This window comes from Delphinapterus leucas, chromosome 3, assembly GCF_059928025.1.
Source record: "Delphinapterus leucas isolate spDelLeu-1000000601 "Yukka" chromosome 3, BTC_Dleu_Yukka2, whole genome shotgun sequence".
NCBI lineage: Eukaryota > Metazoa > Chordata > Mammalia > Artiodactyla > Monodontidae > Delphinapterus > Delphinapterus leucas.
The window spans coordinates 63422162-63446888 of record NC_143131.1 but is presented as its reverse complement, the minus strand read 5'-3'; the positions used below and the strand labels follow the sequence as shown (position 1 = coordinate 63446888).

The following is a 24727-nucleotide window of genomic DNA, read 5'->3' as shown; positions in this document are numbered from 1 at the left end:
TGTATATACACAATGATGATGTATATAAAAATTAAAGCATATGATCAAGACAGTTTTTCAAATCAGTGGGAAAAGAAAAGATATCAATAAATGGTGCTGGGACAATTATTTAAATGTTTGGGAGAAAAAAAAATCAGATCCCATATCTTAACAATTTATTTGGAATAAATTCCAAATGGATTAAAGTTCAATGCAAAAAGAAAAAAACAAGGAAACTATAAAGATATTAGAAATAATACAGTACATAGAATATAGATGACTGGACTTCCCTGGTGGGGCAGTGGTTAAGAATCCGCCTGCCAATGCAGGGGACACGGGTTCGAGCCCTGGTCCAGGAAGATCCCACATGCCGTGGAGCAACTAAGCCCGTGTGCCACAACTACTGAGCACTCTAGAGCCTGTGAACCACAACTACTGAGCCCGCATGCCACAACTACTGAAGCCTGTGTGCCTAGAGCCCGTGCTCCGCAACAAGAGAAGCCACCTCAATGAGAAGCCCGCACACCACAATGAAGAGTAGCCCCCGCTCACCGCAACTAGAAGAAAGCCCACGCACAGCAACGAAGACCCAACGCAGCCAAAAATAAAATTAATTTTAAAATGTATAAAAACAAAAAATATATTCAAAATGTCAACCTCACCAGTAATCAAAGAAATTCAACTTTCACCTAATTTATTTTTTAAATGATTATTACCATAAGACTACTACCACATTTTGGGAAAGATGTGGTAAAATGGGCATTTCTCACACACTGATAATGGGAATATAAACTAGTTCATATAATAATCCTAGAGCACAATTTGACATCATGTTTAAGAGGCATTTAAGTATTTATACCCCATGACCCATAAATAGCTACTCTTTTCTTTTTTTTATAAATATATATATATATATATTTTTTTTTTTTTGGCTGCATTGGGTCTTCACTGCTGAGTGCGGGCTTTCTCTAGTTGCAGCAAACGGGGGCTACTCTTCGTTGTGGTGCACGTGCTTCTCAGTGCATTGGCTCCTCTTGTTGTGGAGCACGGGCTCTAGACATGCAGGCTTCAGTAGTTGTGGCACACGGGCTCAGGAGTTGTGGCACACGGGCTCTAGAGCGCAGGCTCAGTAGTTGTGGCACACGGGCTTAGTTGCTCTGCAGCATGTGGGATCTTCCCGGACCAGGGCTTGAACCCGTGTCCCCTACATTGGCAGGCGAATTGTTAACCACTGCACCACCAGGGAAGCCCCATAAATAGCTACTCTTAAAAAATATACAGGAATAATCCAAGGTATGCACAAATGTGTGTATGCCAAAGTACTCCCTACAGCATTATTTGTAAAAGCAAAAGAAAGTTAGAAATACCCCCAAATGTCCAACAGTAGATAAAATATAAATTAAATTATGATCCACCCATAGGAGAATATATTATGCAGCTATTTAAAAGTTTTGAAAGAATATGAAATGGGGAAAGCTTGTATCAGTTATAAGTTATGGGACTTCCCTGGTGGTCCAGTGATTAAGAATCCGCCTTCCAATGCAGGCGACGCGGGTTCGATCCCTGGTCGGGGAACTAAGATCCCACATGCCGTGGGGCAACTAAGCCCACGTGCCGCAACTACTGAGCATGTGAGCCACACCTAGAGAGCCCACATGCCACAACTACAGAGCCCATGCACTCCGGAGCCCGCTCACCACAACTAGAGAGCCCGCGTGCTGCAACTACTGAGCACAACTACTGAGCCCGCGTGCCACAACCAGAGAGAAGCTGCACACCACAAAAGATCCCGCATGCCACAACCAAGACTCCATGCAGCCAAAAATAAAATACATTAAAAAATTGTAAGTTATAAAACAAAACTGTATAGACAGTATAATCCCAATTTTTTACTTTAAAATGTATCAATATGTTAACAGTGATTGTTGCTGAAGAGTGAGATGTAAAGCTTTTTCTTGTATTTTTATCTCCACTATAATTTTTATCACCGAAAGAACTGTAAATTCTCTATTCCAATTGCCTGTTCTCCCACTCCAATATTTCATATTAATAGGCAGAAAAACTGAAGCTGATCAATCCTAACTATTCTCCAACTAGAAAATCATGGCCCTAAAGTATCACTCTCTTGGTTTAAATAAGTGGCAACAACAAAACAATGACCGAATAAAACACCTGGCAAAGTTAGTTTGGCAGCACACTTCAGGAAAAGCACACAGAAATTACTCAAGAATTCACCCAGTTGAAACCATACTATAAATTCTTTACTGCTTTAAGTAACAAATGAAGTATTAAGTATAAAGAATTACCAGATAAGAATGAAGGCTAGTTTAGAGCTAGTATTTGATATATTCGAGGTAATAGTTGCTTGTGGTATAGCAATCATGAGAATTATTGGAGAAGCACAAATCTCTAATACCACTGATATCAACCTGAGAGCTGACAATTTCTTCAAATTTGCCAATGCAAGCTAAATCTCTGTCCAGCTCTGGAACCCAGTATTTTCATCAGCCACAACATGCATGATTAGCCACCTCAAGCCAAGTATAGCTCTTGTCATAATTATTAAAGACCTATTCTAATGATGGCTCCAAATTCTTTTCCAACTTTTCACTTCTGCACATATGAACAAAAAGAAAATTAAAACAATCCACTAAACACTTCCCTTTATGGCAACACAGCAGACCACACATCTGTAGTGACACCCCTGATACGCAGTACCTAAAAATGCTGAATCAAATTTCATTTAAATAATATTGTAAATACATGACTAAGCTGATAGGAAATGCTGAGAGGGCAGAAAGTAGGAAAAACCACAAATCCAAAGAAGAGCCTTGATGCCATACCACTAACAAAATCACCAGGATTCAATAAGCTGGAGACAAAGCTTGGGAGTCCGTACAAGGTAAAATCAATCTGTGATCACCGCATAAAGCCAGGACTTCCTAAAAAGCAACATCCTCAGTGGATAAGCAGAAAAGCAGCTTCACAGAAAGAAACAGTATGAATACTTGCCTGTCTTGCCCTTGACTCTGGATAGGGAAGGAGAGAAAAAAAAAAAAAAAAAGAAATCTTCCCTGGGAACTCCTAATCATAACCCTACCACCTTGCAGACTTGGGGCCAGGTTTTCCACTACCAATACAGATAAAATATTCCAAGTTGAAATTTTCATTTCCAGATATCCCAGGTTGGTAGTGACCTCAAGTACCTGGCAAAAGGAGAGGAACACACTTTAAAACCAGGCTTCAGGGCTTCCCTGGTGGCGCAGGGGTGTTAAGAATCCGCCTGCCAAGGCAGGGGACACGGGTTCAAGCCCTGGTCCGGGAAGATCCCACATGCCGCAGAGCAGCTAAGCCCGTGCGCCACAACTACTGAGCCTGCGCTCTAGAGCCTGCGAGCCACAGCTACTGAGCCCACGTGCCATAACTACTAAAGCTCGTGCACCTAGAGCCCGTGTTCTGCAACAAGAGAAGCCACCGCAATGAGAAGCCCGCGCACCGCAACGAAGAGTAGCCCCCGCTCGCCGCAACTAGAGAAAGCCTCCACGCAGCAACAAAGACCCAACACAGCCAAAAGTAATAAATAAAAATTAAAAAACAAAAAAATACCAGGCTTCAAAGAATTTTCACAGCTCAAGTTCCAAGTAACATTGGCTTATGACTTAAACACAGAAGGAAGCAAGCCATCATGAGCAAGGATCCACAGATATACAAACTACAAAGTAAGATCAGAGATACTGGAATTATCAGATGCAAAATATAAAATAGATATGCTTAATAAAGAAATAAAAGAAGGTAATAAACGCATGACTAGGCAACAAGAGACTGTAAGAATTGACCAAATATCTTTTAAAATGATACAAATGGAACTTACAGAAATGAAAACTATAATAATTAGAATTATAAATTTAATAGACAAGTGTGAAACAGCAGACTACACAAAGATGAAGAGATAATTAGGGAAACAGAAGTGTGTCTAAAGAAACCACACAGGTTGTAGAGAACGTACCTGAGGACACGGTGGGGGAAGGGGAGGCTGGGAAGAAGTGAGAGAGTAGCAGTGACATATATACACTACCAAATGTAAAATAGATAGCTAGTGGGAAGCTGCTGCATAGCACAGGGAGATCAGCTCAGTGCTTTGTGACCCCCTAGAGAGGTGGGATGGGGAGAGCGGGAGGGAGGTTCAGGAAGGAGGGGATGTATGTATACATGTGGCTGATTCACTCTGTTGTACAGCAGAGACTAGCGTGACATTGTGGGGCAGTTATAATCCAATAAAGATGTAAAAAAAAAAAAAAGGAGAAAAAGAAAGAAACTGCACAGAATGTAGCAGAAAGATGAAAAAAAGGAAAATACAAGAGCTTAAGAGAAATGAGAATAGAGTGAGAAGGTACAACTGAGAGTTCCACAGGAAGCAAACAGAGAGAATGAGGGAGAGTCAGTGTTCAAAGGGAACGTGAGGACACTAATTCTCAGACTCCAAACTCCAAAACCCAAACCAGATGTTCTAAAAGTTAACACCTAGGCACACTATAGTGAAAGAGCAAATCCTAAGTATGAGAGATCTTAAAACCGTCAAGAGAAAGGGGGTGTGACCAAGACGGGAGAGGAGGAAGACCTTCAGCTCACCTCCTCCTACGAGCTTCACCAAAATTACAACTATTTACAGAGCAGCTACTGATGAAACGACCTGAAGACCAGCAAAGAAGATCTTCTGCAACTAAAGATATAAAGAAGGAGGCACAGCAAGACATGGAGCAGGGGCAGAGTCGCAGTATAGTCAAGACCCACACCCCTGTGCAGGCAACCCACAAACGGGAGGATAATCACAATGCAGAGGTTCTCCGCAAGGAGTGAGGTGTCCAAGCCCCACCTCAGGCTCCCCACCCTGGGAGTCCTGCACAGGGAGGACGAGCCCCCTAGAACATCTGGCTTTGAAGGCCAACAGGGCTTGCTTTCAGGAGAGGCAGAGCACTGTAGGAAACGGAGACCCCTCTCTCAAAGGGCTCACACGAAATGTCACCTGCTCTGAGACCCAGGGCAAAAGCAGTAATCGAAAGGAGCCTGGGTCGACCCACTTACTTCTTGAAGAGCCTCCCAGAGAGGGAGGAGGCAGCTGGGTCTCACTCTGGGGACATATCAATAGATGCTGGTGGCAGCCGTTTTGGGGAGTTCATTCTGTCACGAGGACACTGGTGCTGGCAAGCACCATTCTGGAATCTTCTCTCTAGCTTATTAGTGCCAGGACCTGGCCCTGCCCACCAGTAGGCCAGCTGCCATGGGACACAGCCCAGACCACCAGAAGGCCCAGAACCATCAACAGACGAATGGATAGAGAAGATGCAGTACATATATAGAATCAAATATTTCTCAGCCATAAAATAGAATGAAATCTAGCCATTTGTGACATGGATGGACCTAGAGGCTGGCATGCTAAGTGAAGTGAGTCAGACAGAGGAAGACAAATACAGTATGAGTTCATTTATATGTGGAATCTAAAGAACAAAACAAATGAACAAACATAATAAAATAGAAACACTCATGAATACAGAGAACAGCAAGTTGCCAGAGGGGAGGGGGGAGGGGGGAAAACAGAAAAAGGTCAGGGAGATTAAGAGGTCCAAACTTCCAGCTACAAAATATATGAGTCAGGGTATGAAATGTACAGTGTGGGGAATATAATCAATAACTGTGTAATATCTTTACGTGGTGACAGATGGTAACTAGACTTACTGTGGTGATCATTTAATACTGAATCACTATGTTGCATAACAGGAACTAAAATAGTGTTGTAGGTCAATTATACTTCAAACACACAGAAAAAGAGATCAGGTTTGTGGTTACCAGAGGCAGGGGGTGGGGGACAGGGAATTGGATCAAAGTAGTCGAAAGGTACAAACTCCCAGTTGTGACATAAACAGGCACTAGGGCTGTTACGCACAACATGATGAATATAATTAACACTGCTGTCACGCTATATATGAAAGTTGTTGAGAGTAAACCCTAAGAGTTCTCATCACAAGGAAAAAATTTTTTTCTATTTCTTTCATTTTGTATCTATATGAGATGAATATTCACTAAACTTGATGTGCTAATCAATGCATGATGTAAGTCAATTTTTTTTTTTTTTTTTGTGGCCACACCACATGCGGGATCTAAGTTCCCTGACCAGGGATTGAACCTGTGCCCCCTACATTGGAAGTGCAGTGTCCTAACCACTGGACCACCAGGGAATTCCCGTAAGTCAAATTATACTGCACACCTTTAATTTATACAGAGGCGTATGTCAATTATATCTCAATAAAACTGGAAGAAAAAGAAGGGAAAAAAAAGAAAGACACAATACCTATACAAAGGAATGCCAGTAAGACTGAGAGCTATTTTCTCTACAGCAACAATGGGATCCCAAGTAGAATGTGCCAAACTGATGAGAGAAACTAACCGTCAATGCCGACCTCTAAAACCAGTGAAATTAGCTTTTGAGAACTAAGGTGAAATAATAAATATTTATAAATATTCAAAGAGTTACTACCAACAGACCCTCACTAAAGGAACTTCTACTTTAGTACCAGAAGAAATATTTGAGATGTAAGAAGTGGTATCTTTCTGCCTCATTGGACACTCCTGAGTATATCGTCTTCATTTTACACTCATCAAAACTGCAGACACAGAAGGAAAGTCAACCTATCTGTAGAAAAAAAGAGTACTCTAGTGCACCTAGATGTACTAGAGTAAGATAGGCTCTTCTCCTGACAATCCTGAAACTGTGTCTGTCACTGCTATGGAAGCCCCTGGGAAAAATTTAAAGTATTGAGAAAAGTACAGAAGGTGCAAAGACGGAGACAGAGAAAAAACTTTAGAGGACCCAGGAGAATAGGAGAGTGACCTCGGGGGCAGAGCTCTGGCCAGAGCAAGGCTGTATGTCCTTCTCCCATGGCGGATGAAATTTCACAAGTTAGGAATAGACTACATTTCTTAAATCTCTGTAAAAGTTATACTTTACATGGTTATAATTATTTATATTTTAACACAAATTACATTACTACGTTTGCCTATCTGTGTGGCTTTGGAGAACTCAACCAGGATCAACAGATTAAAAATCGTAGTAAGATATATTTTCACTCAATAGAATTAAGAACATTATAACAATCAAAGAAACACAACTATGGAGAGGCTTTTCTGTTATATAGTGAGCTCTCTGCATTGGAAGTTCCAAAGGTGTTTCATTATTAAATAAATGAGCACATAAGAGCCCTTCGAGGAATGAGAGGTCCACAAGTTGTCTTTCTCATGTATACAACAAATATGTTCTCCTTCCTGGTTTTCTTCCATACTCAAAACACCTATTCAAGAAAATTTCTCCTTGCTTCTTCCGGCTCTTTCTCTTCCATCTGTGAACCCATAATGTTTCTAAGTATACCCAGGTCTAAAGCAATTAACGTGTTCATAGATCTCCTGCATCAGAAAGCCCTGGTGCTTACTGAAAATGCAAACTCTACGCCCCACTGTGGACATACTGATTCAAAAACTCAGGGGTTGAAGAGAAGGGGTTTGCATTTTCAAGATGGTCACATTTTAAGTAAGCTCTCCAGGGTGATTCTTATACACCCTGAAATTTGAGAACTCCCCTCTGAGGCAACAAAGTTTACAGTTTCTATAAACCACTGTCTATTCTTTCACCTAATCGAGAGACTGCCAAAAGAAACCTTAAACTTTTTGCAGCTTCCACTGACCTTATCAGTCTCTGACAGAGCAGACAGAACTGATTTTGGCTCTGCCTAACACAGATTCCCTTGTTATTAAGGGTGGTGAAAATTAAACATACTAATGTCAGAATCAGGACAAGTAGAAATAATTTTATCTGAATAGATGACCATTTCAAAACAAGGCTTTTAAAGATTAGAGTAACTGGGGGAGGAGGTAAGTAATAGGAGGAAAGAAGGGCTATACAAGAATGGGAGTTCGCAAATAGAGAAAGGGACATGAAGGAAGAGAGGTGCAGCCAGACATATTTATTCATACGTTCAAACATTCATTGATCAACTGCAATGTGCCACAAACAATTACAGACACTTGGGAGACATTAATGAACACAACAGGCAAACATCCCACCTCTCATGGAGCTTACAATCCAGCAATGGAAGATAAACAATACATATAATAAATACATTATAGAGTATCTTAGAAGGCAGTAAATTTTATGGAACAAAAAAAAATGAACACGGTAAACAGGTCGTGAGTATAAGCTGAGTAGGGATAATTTTACAAAGGTGGTTAAGAAAGCAAATATTTCAGCAAAAACTTTACGGAAGTGAACGAGTCAGGTGTGCAGATATCTGGGGGAAGACCATTTAAGGCAGAAGGAATAGCCAATACACCGTCAGGAGAATGCCTGGCCTAAGGAAGACCAGGGTGCTGGGAAAGAATACACAAAGAAGGAGTGACGAGATAAGAGTGAGAGATATTGAAGACCAGATTATATGCTATTTTAAGGACTCTTGGTTTTACTGTGGAAAAAAATCAAAAGCTAGTGAAGAGTTCTAAGCAGGAGACTGAAATGATTAACTTTTTTTTTCAAGGTATCACTCTGGCTACTGAGCTGAAAATAGATTAAAGGTGGAGAGAGAGACAGTAGTCAAGAAACCACCACTGTAGTAATCCAGGCAAGGGATGATGGCAGCTCAAGCCAAGTGGTGGCTATGGAGATAAGGCATCAGATCTGTATGTATTTGTAAGGGAGAGCCAACAGGATTCCCTGACAGAAATGTGATGTGTAAGGAAATGGAAATAATGAAATACCACCAAGGTTTTGGCCTAAACAACTAACAGGATAGAAATAAGAAAGATTGAAAACGGGCAGGTTTCTAAGGAGGGGGCTCAGTTCAGTACTGGACAAGCTGAATTTGCAGTTTCTAAGACATCCAAGGTAGACATTATCTAGCAGGCAGCTGAATACATGAGTGTGGTGTTCAGAGCAGAGTTCTGTGCTGGAGATGTAAATTTGGGAGTCATCAGCACGTAGATGATATTTAAAGCTGTAAGACTGGATGAAATAACCATTTGAGTGGCCATGGATAGAGAAGAGAAGCAAAGCCTAACTCCTGGCACACTCCAATACTGGGGCTGAAGGGGCAGGGAAAGGAGAGAAATCAGCAAAGGAGACGGAGAAGGAAAAACTTAAGTGCTCTGAAGGCCACATGAAAAAAGTTTTCTAAGAATGAGAGAGTGATCAACTGTCTGTGCTGCTGATAGATGGAGTAAGACTGCAGTTTTACCACCGGATTTAGCAACGTGGAAGTCATTGGCTACCTTGAAGAGTGTGTTTTGGTGGAGTGTTGGGAGCAAAAGACTTACTGAAATATCTTTTAGGAGAAAGGGCTGAGGGGAAAGAGAAGTAGAAAGCTCTTCAGAGGAGTTCTGCAGCAACTGGGAGCAGAGAAAGTTTTTCAATGACAGAGATGTGAGAATTAGACTCGAAAGGGAAACAAGGTTAACATAAAGTTTTGTTACAAAGTTACAGTAATCAGGACAGTGTGAGACTGGCATAGGGATAGACACAGATCAACCGAGTGGAATTTAGAGTCCCAAAATACGCCCTTACATTAACCATCAATTGATTTTCATCAAGAGTGCCAAAATAATCCAACGCGGAAGAAGAGTCTTTTCAAAAAATGGTGCTAGAACAAGTGGATATCCACATGCAAAAGAAAGAAGCTGGAAACCTATCTCATACCATTCATGAAAATTAATTCAAAATGGATCATAAACCTAAATGTAAGCACTGAAACTATACAACTCTTAGAAGAAAACTTCGGAGTAAATCTTTATGACCTTGAGTTAGGCAATGGCTTCTTACATATGACACCAAAAACAGAAGCAACCAAAGAAAAAATAGACAAATGTGACACCAAAATTTAAAACTTCTGTGTGTCAAAGAACTCTATCAGGAAAGTGAAAAGACACCCCACAGAATCGGAGAAAATAACTCGAACAATGCAAGGGTAAGACACTGATCCTCCACACAGCTGGAAATCCACGTATAACTTTAGAGCCAGCCCTACATATCCGAGGTTCTGCATCAGGGATTCAATTCACCACTGATTGTGCAGTACTGTACTATGTATTTAGTGAAAGGAATTCACATGTATGTGGACCCCCATAGTTCAAACCTGCGTTGTCCAAGGGTCAACTGTATCTGCAAATCACTTATTTCACAAGTGACCTGTATCTAATATCACGTATTCAATATCAAAAAGAAAATCCAATTTTAAAATGAGCCAAGAATCTGGACACTTCTCCAAAGATAACATACGAATGGCCAATAAGCACATGAAAAAAAAAATGTTCAACATCATTAACCATCAGGGAAATGCAAACCAAAACCAACAAGGATAGATCACTGCACATCCGCTAAGATGGCTGTAAGCAAAAAGTCAGACAATAACAAATTTGGCAAGGATGTGAAGATACTGGAACCCTTCTCCACTGGTGCAGCCACTTTGTTAAACAGCCTGGTAGTTCCTCAAAAAGTTAAACATATTATTACCATATGACCCTACCATTCCACTCCTATGTATATCCAAGAGAAATGAAAACACATGTCCACACAAAAACTAGTACACAAAGGTTCAGAGCAGCCAAAAGTTGGAAACCATGTAACTGCCCATCAACTAATGAATGCATAAATAAAATGTGGTATAAAAAGCCATAAAAAGGAATGAAGTACTGATACATGCCACAACATAGTTGAACCTTGAAAACATTATGCTAAGTAAAAGGACCAGTTGCACAAGACCACACACTTTACGATTCCATTTATATGAAATGTCCAGAATAGGCAAATCTGTAGAGACAGAAAGTAAATATACTTGCCTATGGCTGGAGAGGGAGGGGGAATGTGAAGTAACTGATAAAGAATGCAGGGTTTCTTTCAGGGGTAGAAGATACAAAAATATTCTAAAATTAGAATGTGGTAATGGTTGTACAACTCTATTACTACACTAAAAACATTTAATTGTACACTTTAAATGGGTGTGTGGTATATTAATTATCTAATAAAGCTGTTAAATGAATAATAAATTTTTGTGATTTTTTTTTCCTAACATAGAAGAAAACATGTTTTTATGATGATGTGAATGATCCAGTAGAAAGTGATAAAACTAGTGATGTGGGAGAGGAGCAATTGAGCAAAGTTCTTAAGTGAAAGTACATGGAATCTACTGCACAAATAGAGGGAATGGCTTTAGATAGAAGCACAGACAGTTCATCTATAAGTAAAAGGCAGGAAAACAGAACACATGGGTATAAACGCTGGTAGGTAGGTAGACGTGACGGTGGAAGTCTGTGGATGTTCTCTACTGGTTGCTTCAATTTTCTCAGTGAAATAAGAAGTAAGGTCATCAACTGAGAATGAGGATAGGAGGACAGATTTTAAAGATGAGGAGAGAAAAAAAAAGGTGAGGAGAGAGAAGAAGACAGTGGACAATTAAATAACTAGGACATTCAGTACAACTTAGAGCTGGTTATGAACTAAAAATGAGGCCATTCAGTAAGTTTACATGTGTTTCTCCATATTTAGCTGCAAGGTAAGGGCAGAGAGTATACAGAGTTGTCTTTAACCAGGGCTTGGCTTCTAGCCAAAAGACTTATGTCAAAGTAAGGGGGAGAGGGGAAGGCAAGGGAGTTGAGAGTACATGGAGAGTGATTATGACAACTGGATGTGGAATTTAGGCTGAGAGGAGACAGTAAGATGTAGATAAAGGGCAGTGACATAGTAGGATCAACAAACCAGAGGTCCTGGTGGAACTGAAAGATGTGTTGAAATTGAGGAACTAGAAGAGTAACCGAAAAGATACAAGAAGCGGGAGTGAGTGACTTGAGATAACATGGAATGCAAAATTCAATGGAAGAGATGAGGTTAAGGCACTGACAGGCAGGATGTTGGAAAGATCACCACTAAGAATTCAAAATAGGACAGCAGGGACTTCCTTGGCAGTCTAGTGGTTAAAACTCCACGCTTCCACTGCAGGGGACATGGGTTCGACCTCTGGTCAGGGAACTAGGATTCTGCATGCTGCGTGGTGTGGCCAAAAAAAATGACATTCAGGAGGAGTTCCCTGGTGACCTAGTGGTTAGGATTCCAGCCTTTCACTGCCATGGCCCAGCTTCAATCCCTGGTCAGGGAACTAAGATCCAGCAAGCCGTACAGTGCGGCCAAAAAAAAGAAATACATAATGGTGGATGGGGATAAGAGTAGGGAAAAGATGTTTTTAAAAATTAGAAAATAGCAATAGTGTTGGAAAGAGTAATAGTGAACCAAGAACTAAAATTAAGAAATGAAAACAAAGAGAAATAAGGTGTAGTAATTCAGAGATCAGTAGATGACAGCCACAATGAGACCTGGGACCCAATTATAATCTGATGACATGAGATTCAAATGATGACATGGGATTCCTTTTAGACAGGAAGGAGGAAAACCATCTAGAAGCAGCTAGAAACAAAGACAATACCTACCCCAATTTTATGCCCAGTTGTCTGAGAACTGTGAGAGAAAAAGCAGCTAGTTTTGGAGAAGGCTGCAGGGGAAGCAGTGTCCTCACAGAAAGGCCAGTTTCCACAGAGCAAAGGGTAAAACATTCAGAGAAAAAGATAAAGATATAGGGGATTTTGATGAAGTTGGTTGGACTCTGACTTCCAGAAAGCACAAGTTTCAGGAATTAAGGAAATAGAAGGGTTCAGACTAAGAAACATGCAGTGCATCATGAGGATTAAAATCCAGGAGATGAGGAGGAGTCTGGGGCTTCTCGTAGAGAATGACATAAACAGGAATCAAAGGCATAATGAGATTAGTTCTGATAAACTTAGGGCAGTCAAGTGTTGAGGGTAGGGAGGGATAAGTGTTCTGCAGGCTCCACTTTGATCCTTTTAAATGGGCATGAAGAGATTTGAAGTTATACAGTCCTAACCCTAATGTGCCATCTTATTCCCAGTGTGGCATACAAACCCTAAGGTGAACCTCAATGATTCTACCCTCCTGGTGTTCACGTCTTAATATAATAACCCTCTCCTTGAGTGTATGCACGACCTGTGACATGCTTCTAATCGACAGAATTCGGTAACAGTGATGGGATATCATTCCCTTGATTACATTATGTAATATAGGGACTCCATCTTAGTAGCAAAGTGTGAGAGACTCTCTGCAGACTCTCTGAAATAATGATGTTGAAGCCTGTGTGGCAAGAAACCATGCAGCCTCTAGGGACTATAGACATCATCGATGACCTGAAGGTGGCCTCCAGCGGACAGCTGGCCAAAAGCTGGGGCCCCCAGTCATACAATCACAAGGGTATTAATTCTGGCAACAACCTGAATGAGCTTGGAAACAGATTCTTCCCCAGTCAAGCCTCTGGATGAGAATACAGCCCAGATCACAGCTTGATCACAACCTTGTGAAACCCTGAACAAATGACCCAGTTAAGCTGTGCCCGAACTCCTGACCTACAGAAATGATAAAATAATAAATGTGTGCTTTTTCAAGCTGCTAAATTTTTAGTAATTTGTTACACAGCAATAGAAAATGAATATACCTAGTATGAGAGGTTCATCTTGGCCCATTAAAGGAGGGAAGCCAGGCATTATGACCACACAGTGTCTCTTTACTCCATTCAATGACCAATAAATGCCCTAAGGGAGGTGGTCTCAATGGGGTTGTGGGTTAGAAAGTAGATGACTTTAGCTGGAGCAAATGGCACCTTAGAGGATAAGATTAAACAGATACTCTGGGGAAGAAGTCTATGGAGACTCTCTGCTTTCTGCTCAATTTTTCTGTAAACCTCAAACTGCTCTAAAAAATAAAGTCTATAAAAAATTAAAAATAAAAAAAGATAGTCTTAAATCAAATCATGGAGGCCCCACATGGCACACTACTATGTAGACAATGCATAATCAATGCACACGTTTCTAAGGAGAAAAGGCCTAATCTGAACTTTGCCTTAAAAAAATAATTCTAGTCATAGTGCAAAAAACTGATTTGAAGAAGAGAAACTGGAGACAGGTAAGTAGACAGGTCATTGTATTATCTCACATGAGTACCTGAATTAGGACAGTTTAGTAGGAATGAAAAGGACAGACAGGTAATATCTCCTGGAGGTATAAATGACAGGACGTGGCTACTGATTAGATGTAGGGAAAGAAGCTGTTTGGGCCAAAGACGACTCAGGTACTTCCAGCCAATGACACTAGAAGAACAGAAGGCAATAGTTATCATTAAATAAGACAAGAAACAAAGAAGACTGGTTTCGGAAGGGACAGATAATGAGCTCCAAGAAAGACAAGAAGCAAAGGAGAAAGAAAAAAAGAAATGCGTGCCAAGAGAAAAGAAAGACAGATATTACAGTACAGAAATTGCTTTTGTGGTATTAAAAATAGGCAAGCTACTATGTACTATCCAGTCAGTGCCTGGAGTTAAAGTTTTATCCATTTTCAAAACAAAAGCTGACATCAGAAATTATTTATCTCAAAGTCTTCCTCTCTGCCTCCACTGTTACACATTGAAGGAAAAAAAAAAAAAAATGCCCAGAGACGTTAGATGGCTTGTCTAAGGGTACCAACTAATTAGTGGCAAGGCCTAGATTAGAATCCAGGTCTTATGACTCTAAGTCTACTCCATGTCCTGAATTAACTTAGTCAGAGGCAGTTCTTACTTACATAAATCATTTATCTATGTCCTTTATGGTCAGAAATGACCACTTGAGCATGCCAGTACTTGGAATTTTCTTCTCTTGGTTCTTCTGCAGATCTTGCTGCTTTATATGACAGCGATCATATATGTCAACAACTAGAAGAACAGAAAAGGAACCAAGCAACCTATTCCTGAAGAAAAAAAATATGACAGTAAACTAGGCCCTGAGAAACATCACTAAGGATTTTATCAACAGCACCACACTACCCCCCCGACACATAGGTCTCCCTATCCCTGTACTTCAACACCCGCCAGAAGACATCCTGTCTGAAGCCGTGAATGCCATCACCAGTGGCTGAAACTAGTGAGAATCAAGCTGCAGTAGGCATTTTAAACTGTTGCCTAATTTAAAAGGAAAACATTCCCCTAAATACATAACAGTTCTCAAGGATGAGCTAATTCTTCTAGTAATTTATGCATTAAGCTTTAGAGGGCAGGCCAGGGAAGCTACCCACCAAGCTCAACATAATTCCAGTGGTAAAATGCATTTTGAGTTCAAACAGAAAAAAATTATTTCATAACCAAAGACTACCCTCCCTTTTATAGCACATCTCAATTCAGACCACCACATTTCAACTGAATAGCCTTCCAGTCTACTGCCAACAGACTAAGTCTAAACTATGTGGTGTTTTATGAGGATTCCTTTCTCTGAATTTATAATACAGAATGAATTAATATGTAAATTATTAAAATTATTTAAATATTTAATTGTTACTTTCCTTAAAGTTTCCATTCAAACAGAAAACTAAATATAAAAGGAAACCTAATAAAAAAATTAAAAAGACAGGAACTGTCTAAAATCTTAAGGTTATATGCTCATTCTGCTGAAGGATCTTCCTACTTGACCTCAAGTAGCTCACCACACCCTTCTGCAACAATCTAGAAGCTTCATTTTCACAAATACTTTTCTAAGAAAAATATGGATAACAACAATCAACTAAAATAGTATCTGGACTGAGTTCTGACATATCACTTACATCAATTATCCAAGTACGTCTGCTCTTAGAAAATAGTCACAGCTGCAAAACCCAGTGGGGGCGGGGGGAGTGGTGGGACAAATTTCTAAAATCATACATATATGAAACAAAAGAATTTTGAATTTTTAAATTATTGCATATGTATTTTCCGTCATGTAAAAAGTTCAGTGGAAAATGCCTAAGTGCTCTTGTAACAATATTTTTCCTGGTTCTGACACTATCTTACTCATCAAATCTAAGGAAGTGTTTCGTTGTAAGCTGGCTTTTCATTATTGCCTACCTACTCTCTTTCAGAAAACCTTTCCTTGACTGTAAAGTCTCAACATTTAGAACCATAATTTACATTTCTGTTTTATCCTTCCTGGATATATCTAATTCGTGTAATTTTTTAAAATCCCAATTACGTGAGAAATTTTCCATAGACCGGGACATTATCTTCTATTTCTTAGGCATCTGTCTCTAAAGACAGCACTAACAAAATGGAAAAGGCAAAAGCTTTACAGAAAAAAGATGAGTTACATAAACCAGTTCTGCCACTTACTAGCTGGATGACTTGTGTCTAAGATTCTTTACCAGTAAAAGGAAACAAAAAATATCCATTTTGAATGCTGTTATAAGAATTCGATAAGATAATACAGGTAAAGCACATGGCACAGAGTAGACAACTTGTTGAAGAACATTACTACTTCTCAAAAGAATAATCTAAAGCTGCTACTGTAAAAAGGTTAAACATTTTTTGCTAGTAAAATCTTCCAAAAAATTATATAAAAACCTCCCTTTATTCTTTACCAACAAATTTAACAGTCTTGTTCCCATCTCCACCCCCCCCCAGAAATTATCAAACTACATATAGTGGAATAAAATATACCGGGCTTTTCTTTTTCTCCCTTTCAACTCCTACCAAGTTGCAATCTCATACATTTTCACAGTTCACTATAAGGTTGAGCCATACGACGCTGCCATCTTTACATGTCAAAACTGGTCAACTTATTGGCCATTTCACAGGGTTCAATCTGAAACTGACATGCTCAAAGAACACTTGATGATCCCAGCCTGGGTTGCAGCTGCTACACATAAACAGAGGCTGTTAAAATAAATGAGGGCTTTGAAATAAAGTGAAATTTTAAAGTTCACTCTTATTTTAGTGCTTTTACTTTGTACAAAGCTCTTCTTAAAACTAAAAAGTTAATACATCTTGAAGAAATTTCCAAGCAAAAGCCTACACGATCTTCTAGAATTATTTTCTAGACTAGGAAAAACATGCATCAGGAAGAGATGATCAAGTAAGGATCCTTATAATGACATGTAAATCCAAGCACGTAACTGAAGAACTTTAATATCTTTAAGAGGATGACTAACAGTTCAAGAGCCAACAGGGTTTAAAATTAGGGGCCTCGTGAGTGTGATATATGAGCTAGAAACTCAAATACAGGAGACAACATTATTTGCCAGAGAAATTTTGAGGGAGAATTCTCAACAGAACCTACCCTCAGTATTCCTCAAAACTGGCTCACAATAAAATCATCAAAAGCGCTATAGCAAAAACAAAAAACGAAAGTGCCCTGTGAGAGATTAGAGCCCTAACAGATACTGTAAAAGTTCTCCAGGTGCTTCTAAATATGCATTCAGGGTAAAGAACCCTGTTCTTTAAGGGTTTTTTCCATACTCCTTCATTTTATAAACCAAGACTACATTTTGAGAAGAATATGCTCCTAGGCCAGGTCCCACAGGTTCTAGTCTACCAGAGTAGAAAGCTAGTACTATTCAGAATCACCTAATTCAAATGACAACCATACAAGTTATTCATGGTACAGTTCCAGACGAACATCTCTCTTTGTAAGAAAACATCACCCTGTATTACCATGAAACTAACGTGTATACCAAAAAACCTCTCCTTTTTAAAGAACTGTAGTAATTTTAACATATTAGAGGGGTTATTAGCAATTTAATTTGTAGAACTATCATGGTAATTTTCAATTACTAGGAATATTCCTTCCTGTTTTAATAAACTTGCTAAATTCTAAATAAAACACTAACAGCTTATTTTATATAAGTTTAACCAATCAACTAAAAAGAAACCATAATTGAAATATAAATCCTATTTAATTTCCATTTTAATATTTAAAAGTAGTCCAATTAAGAATAGTCTTACTGTTCTAGAATCCGAAAATGGATTGTATTCATCAAGTCCTGGTGGGACATTTCTTGTCACTTGTGTAACTGATGGGTCCTGGAATAAAATTCAAAGGAGAAAAAAAAGATTACTTATCCTTTAAGATACAATTATGATATTTACAAAGCATTTGCTTTATCTGTCCTTTTGGTCACCCAGCAAAGCTAACAGAGGAAAATAAAGAAGATTATCAGATTTACTCAGTCCCACTTCCAGAAAGTTGAAATTTAAACCCACAGCCCTCACACTCTCAAAGAAAAACAAATGAAAACTGGGTTAAATGCAAATCAGCTGCTAGCTATTATTTAAAGAATGAAAATAGACCACCTCATAGCAGCTGTGTGGAACCGATTGCACAGGGCATCTCAGCAAATCTTGAGTAAACCCATCCTTTCCTCTGGGCTCCACAAAGAGTTCACGTTCCCCCTTTTTAAAAAATAATATCTTCAGTTTTCCCCACTGCAGATTTAAGTACCACGATACAAATCAATGTCATGTACAGGCAACATCTAGAGCATTCAAGATTAAGCACCTCTTATTTGTTTTATTCTACTACAGTACTTCCCCATGACTGTATTTATTGTTCCACATGATCCTAGACTGTCTCCCTCTTCCAAGTATAACATACTACCACATTATCCCAGCTTTTCAAATCTTAGTACTAGGCTTTCATATAAGTAACTAAATCACAAAATCCTAGTTATTCTATTTCTCTTGACTGTGAAAGTAAGACACAAATATAATGACCATCTCAACAAAATCAACTACATAATTAATGTGAAAGCCATTTGCAAACCATAATATACAGCCTCATCAGCCTTCATATCCCTAGTCTCAAACTTTCACATTCACCAGAATCAAATAAAACACAGATTGCTGCACCCCACTCCCAGAGTTTCTGATTCAGTAGGTCCGGGGTGGGACCTGAGAATCTGTACTTCTAACAAGTTCCCAGGTGATGCTGCTGGTCTGGGGACCATTGCTCCCTTGTCTACACTGTACATTGTCCAATCCATCTTCCTCAACACAGTCATCAAAGTTACCTTTCAAAAATGTAAAGCTAATCTTGTCACTCCCCTCCTCCAATCCCTCTCCTCTGCCCATTATCCATTTCAGATTTTTAGAGACTCAACTATAAAATATACATTCCTCAAAATGAGATACAAAGTTTCCAACTAGCCCCTGCCTACCTTTCCAGGCTTATCAACTCTCTTATAACCACCCTCACACCTTGCCAGTCCTTTCCCTTAACCAAACAAAACAAGCTACTGGGCTTCCCTGGTGGCGCAGTGGTTAAGAATCTGCCTGCCAATGCAGGGGACATGGGTTCGAGCCCTGGTCCGGGAAGATCCCACATGCCATGGAGTAACTAAGCCCGTGCACCACAAATACTGAGCCTGCATTCTAGAGCCCATGAGCCACAACTACTGAGCCTGCAGGCCACAACTACTGAAGCCCACGTGCCTAGAGTCCGTGCTCCACAACAAAAGAAGCCACCACAATGAGAAGGCTGTGCACCGCAACGAAGAGTAACACCGGTTCCCACAACTAGTGAAAGCCCACGTGCAGCAACCCAACACAGCCAAAAATTAATTAGTTAATTTTAAAAAACAACAAGCTACTATATAAGGAGCCTCGAACTTGGCAATAAGCAATTGGTAAGTATAAATTAAAAGTACAGCAGAGATGAAAAAGTCTTTAGGCCTGCTCAACAATAAAATGGGAAGGGGGCAAAAAAAATCACTCTACCTCCTCTCAGGGTTACCCTCTCCAGTTTATTCAAAAATGAGTAGGAAGATTATCAAGAGGGAATGTATGCATCAGGGGGAAAATTAAGAAAATAGAAACATGAATATTTTAATCAAATTTTTAATCAAGATGGCATTGTTGTGCTTAAATTTAGAAGTGGGCTCAGGGTCAAGAAGTGGAGACCTAGCAAATCCAGATGGTCCAGCTGCAGTCACGTCACAACGCCCAGCCCACCACAACCCACCACAAAACCAGGCAACCTGTGAATGCTCAGACACCATATTCTTCCTTGGCATTGCTTCCTCTGGCAGTAATACTCTTCCAGGCAGGTTCAGCCTAGCAATCTCCTCCTCTTCCTTAAAGACTCAGCCCAAAGACTACCTCATATGCTAACCAATAATCTTCCTGATACCTTCCTGATATCCAAGTCACTCCATCCCAATCTCAATGCTCCCACAGAACTTGGTATTTATCTCCATCAGCATTTATTTCACTGAACCATGATGATCTTCATGCAAGTCTTTTTTCCCAAATTAGACTGTGACATCTCTGAATACAAGAAATAGGTAAATAGGTCTTTTTTATTTAATCATACATGAGAGGTAACACTGTTTCTTGAGTGATTATTATTACGACCTCTGGGGGGGAAAATCCAGAATAATTATTTGCAACAGTAGCAGCAGTAATAACCAAGAAATACTTCCTTAAAAATTAACATAAATATGAAGTTAATTCAAAAAGTTTAAGTGAAAAGATGTTTAATTAATGTTTACTCTCACTCATAAGAAGAGAAACACTAATTAAAACTACGGCTGACCCCTCAACAACACAGGGGTTAGAGGTACCAACCCTCGGCTCAGTCAAAACTCCTTGTATAAGTTATAGTTGGCCCTCCCTATACTCCACATCCATGGTTCTGCATTCATAGATTCAATCAAGCACAGATTGTGTAGTGCTATAAAATTTACTATTAAAAAAAATCCACATATAAGTGGACCCACAAAGTTCAAACCTGTGTTGTTCAAGAGTCAATTGGATGTTGATGTAATCATTTCTCACGTATCAGATCAGCAAAAATCCAAAAGTCTGACATACTCTGTTGACAAAGCTGTAAGGAAATAAGGATTCTCACACATTCCTAATAGGAACAGAAACTGTTACAACCTCTATGGAGGGAAAGTTGGCAAGTGCTAGCAAAACTACATCTGCATTTAAACTACGACCCGCAATCTCATTTCTAGGAATTTATTCCAAAGATAAACTGCAAAATACTATTTGTAATAGCAAAGAATGGAAGCAAACTAAATGTCTGTCAATAGAAGATGGCTGAATAAACTACAATACATCTATATGACAAAGTCCTATGCAGCTGAGTATTATGCAGTTGTAAAGTGGTGCAAGATCTACATGCTACGGAATAGTGAAAAAGTAAAGTGCAGAATAGTGTAAATATAATGTTGCCTTTTATCCACAAAGGAAGATAAAAATGAATGTGTCTTTATTTTTTAAAAAGAATAAACCAAAAACAAACAAAAATGATTGCCTATAGGGAGAGGAAGAGAACAGTGAGCAGACAGCATAAACTTGGAAGCGAGACTTCTCTGAATGTACCGCCTTTTATAGTTTTTCCTTTGGAACCATGAAAATGTTTTCCACAGTTACGGAAGAAAATTAATTCAAAAAGAAAAAAGGGGGGGGAGGCAAAATGTAGGGTCGGAAAGATGGATCCTGCTTAGCCAACAGTCATGCAATCAATGTCATTCTCTCAACGCTACTTAAGTACAATGAGTTCCAACTTTCATACTACAAATACATATATCCAATTATCAAGTGTCCTAAAATTCAAATTCACATTAAATTCTTTTTTTCTTTAATCCTACATAAGGTACAACTTAGTTCTAAAGAGGCCTAAAATGAAATCATTCTCCCAATTTTCTACTTGTGACTACAATAATTTAAATGATCTTGTTTCCTTTTAGAGTCTAGAAAAGTTTAATCCAGGCTGAAAGTTAACTGGCAGTTTGCCAAAATCACTGTCTCAAGTAAACTGAGTTCAGTTTCTAGTTGGTCTGGAATTTCCCCTAACGTAGTATTAGGTGACCAAGCAGTAGACTATATGCCAAGAATGATCTAGCCAAGAATGATTTAGGGGGCTTCCCTGGTGGCACAGTGGTTGAGAATCTGCCTGCCAATGCAGGGGACACGGGTTCGATCCCTCGTCTGGGAAGATCCCACATGCCGTGGAGCAACTGGGCCCGTGAGCCACAACTACTGAGCCTGCGCGTCTGGAGCCTGTGCTCCGCAACAAGAGAGGCCACGACAGTGAGAGGCCCGCGCACCGCGATGAAGAGTGGCCCCCGCTCGCCGCAACGAGAGAAAGCCCTCGCACAGAAACGAAGACCCAACACAGCCAAAAATTAATTAATTAATTAATTAAAAAAAAAAAACTCACTCACTAAAAAGAAAAAAGAAATGATTTAGGAAGATAAAGAACTGATATCTCTGAATTATCACATAATTAACATTTCAAATTAGTTTTTAATAAATGTAAACAGTGTTGAGGGAGCTATAGTCTCTAAACTGGGAGAAAACCAACAAAGCTGATGATTTAAGTAATAATGAATGATCTTTCAATGCCTATTAAGTATTGAGCACTTATTTACATTATTTCCAACCCTTTCTATGATCCTCCCTGGTGGATGGTATTGGCCCATTTTTCAGAAAAAGAAGCTATGGCCTTAAAAAAGAAACTTCCTCAAGGTTAAGTAGCATATATCTGAGATAAACTACGAAGCCAGGACTTCTAATGCCTATATATACTCTTTCCATCAGATACAAAAAACAGTTTACCACAATCATAACTTTATCCAGAGAAGACACTGGTTGAGCTCGTTGCTTATTGATTCTAAAACTTTAGCAGGAAAATCTCACTTCCTCTCCAGCACAATCAAAATGAAATTGTTTTAACTGTTAAGTTGGTTGCTTCTATGACAGTGGTTCTCAAACTTCACAAGCACTGGAATCACCTGGAGGGCTTGTTAAAACCCAAACTGCTGAGGCCCACTCTGAACATACCTTGATGTGCAGGATGGTGGCTGAGAATTTGCATTTCTACCAAGGAAAGCATTCTAACCTGGTCTTATTTTATTGACTTAGAGGAATGTACTAGACTTCTGTATTTTACTAACTTTCAAGAATCAAGACATTCTTTAGAGTTTAAATATCCTTTTTGGACCTGACTATCCATAAAGCTATGTCATTTAGTCAAGCCGGGGCTATTCTGCTAACCCTTTAGTAAGCAACTTAACTCCATGGTCATGTTTCATTAAAAACCAAGATGCATTAAAGAAATAAATGTTTTTTCAAAGAAGAGAATAAGTAAATATTTTACATCTAGCATAATTAGCTGTTTTCTATCTTTAATCCAAGTTTCTTTACCAAACCCTCCAGGGTTGTGCACCTTCACTGTATTTCAATTGATTTCCTCCATCATGCTTTATATGTTGGACTTTCTCAATCACTGCCACATATAACCACAGGAAGATTCCAACCTGGCAAGAAAGTACTTTCACCTTCTCCTAGACATGAGGACATTAATTCAATAATAGTTTCTGCAGGGAACTAAGATCCTGCATGCCACCTGGCTCAGCCAAAAATAATAATAATAATAGTTTCCTCAATAAATATTTCTTGTGAATAACTCCAGTCTCTTCTCTGTATATATATATCACCCTCAAGCTAAACAGTAGGCTAAAAACAAAAGAAGCCTACATGGATGATTGTGTACAACCATACATTATGTACCCACTTACTGTATCTGCTAACACTTAATAGGTTTGGGTTTCAAAATTAACATTCAAAACTTTGTGTCTTAGGTACTCGTTCTAAAGCAGAAAAGAGGACTAGGTCTAGGAATTAGAAACTCTGGGTTCGCTGGAAATGACTAGCCTCTGCAACCTTAAGCAAGTCACCTAAACTCTCAATTGTCTCATATGTAAAATAGGAGAAACATGATAGATGACTGCCCTGGTCAGTTGCAGCTCTGAAATGTTATGCTATAGACTACAAGTCTTTTATTGTTTGGAAAGGTGACTGCCTGTATTCAACCCTCCCCGCCTCACTAATGAAAAGCTGTAAACGTTGTACAGGCACTTCATACTTCAACCTGACTCCGTTTTTTCATCAGTAAAATGCATCACACAGCTCATGAGCTACTACATGTAAAATGCTTAATGCAGTTCCTGCACATGGAAAACACTTGTGTGATAGCTGAGGCTGTTATCATTATTACCAACAAAATAGGAGCAAACAGAAAAAGCTGTCCATTCTTGATTGACTGAGGTATCAAGAACGTACAGAGCATCCTATGTAATGAATAGGCCAAAAAACAACGGCAGCCACCTTCTGAGGAAAGCAATCAGGAGTTCTCCACCTAGCCTTGTGTCATGTGACCCCCACAGCTTAGCTACATGTGAAAGGATGAAGAATGGGCCTCTGTGCCAACGGCAGCCATTTTTAGAACTGGACATGAGGGAGCCTAGCAGACCCCAACAGAAGTGACTCTATATTGGATAATAACTAACCAATCCAAGTAGAGTCTATTTGAATATGAGACATAAAGATTGTACTACAATCAGTAGCAGCAGCAGCACATGACACTAGTTCATGGTATAAAAAAAGACAAGTAGAAGCTAAGTCATAAGAACGTGACCAGAAAAGCGGCAGTAGGTTCAGCACCTGAGGGGAATGGCATTTACTAGAGTTGCCAGTGAGTCACCAAAGCAAAAAGAGGGCCAAGGGAGTTACTGCTCTTCTAGTTGATGAGGAATGACTGGTGTTAGAGGAGTTTTCACATGTTCCTATAGATCCTCAGAAGGGCCTCGGGAAGAAGGGAAAAGGAGGAGGGAGTGTCAGAGGGGCAGAAGAGGGAGAAAAGGCTGGCAGAGATCAGCCCCCTAACCTTCATTTGAATCAGTGAAGCTCAATTTTTATGTTTTATAAACATTGATTTCACATGAAAATGGTTGGCAGGAGGGAGGTAAAGGGCAGGGGCTATGGATTGAGTAAACACCTTGTTAGCTCTCAGAAACTGTTTCATCACAACTGCAG

General features: G+C 39.5%; 1 protein-coding gene across 5 annotated transcripts in view; it reads right to left on the bottom strand.

Moving 5' to 3' along the window:
- The window catches only part of SCAMP1 (secretory carrier membrane protein 1), a 114134-nt gene that overhangs the window by 71440 nt on the left and 17967 nt on the right, over nucleotides 1-24727 (bottom strand). For 2 of the 5 annotated variants that reach the window (XM_089909048.1, XM_022594143.3), the window contains exon 2: nucleotides 17849-17926. The exons of 1 other annotated variant lie outside the window; for it this stretch is intronic. In XM_089909048.1, the coding sequence (XP_089765174.1) occupies nucleotides 17849-17926 (78 nt within the window). Of the gene's footprint in view, nucleotides 1-14685; nucleotides 14838-17848; nucleotides 17927-19878; nucleotides 19975-24727 lie in introns of those variants that run through there. 2 more of the 5 variants (XM_089909049.1, XM_022594149.3) reach the window with 2 other exon arrangements.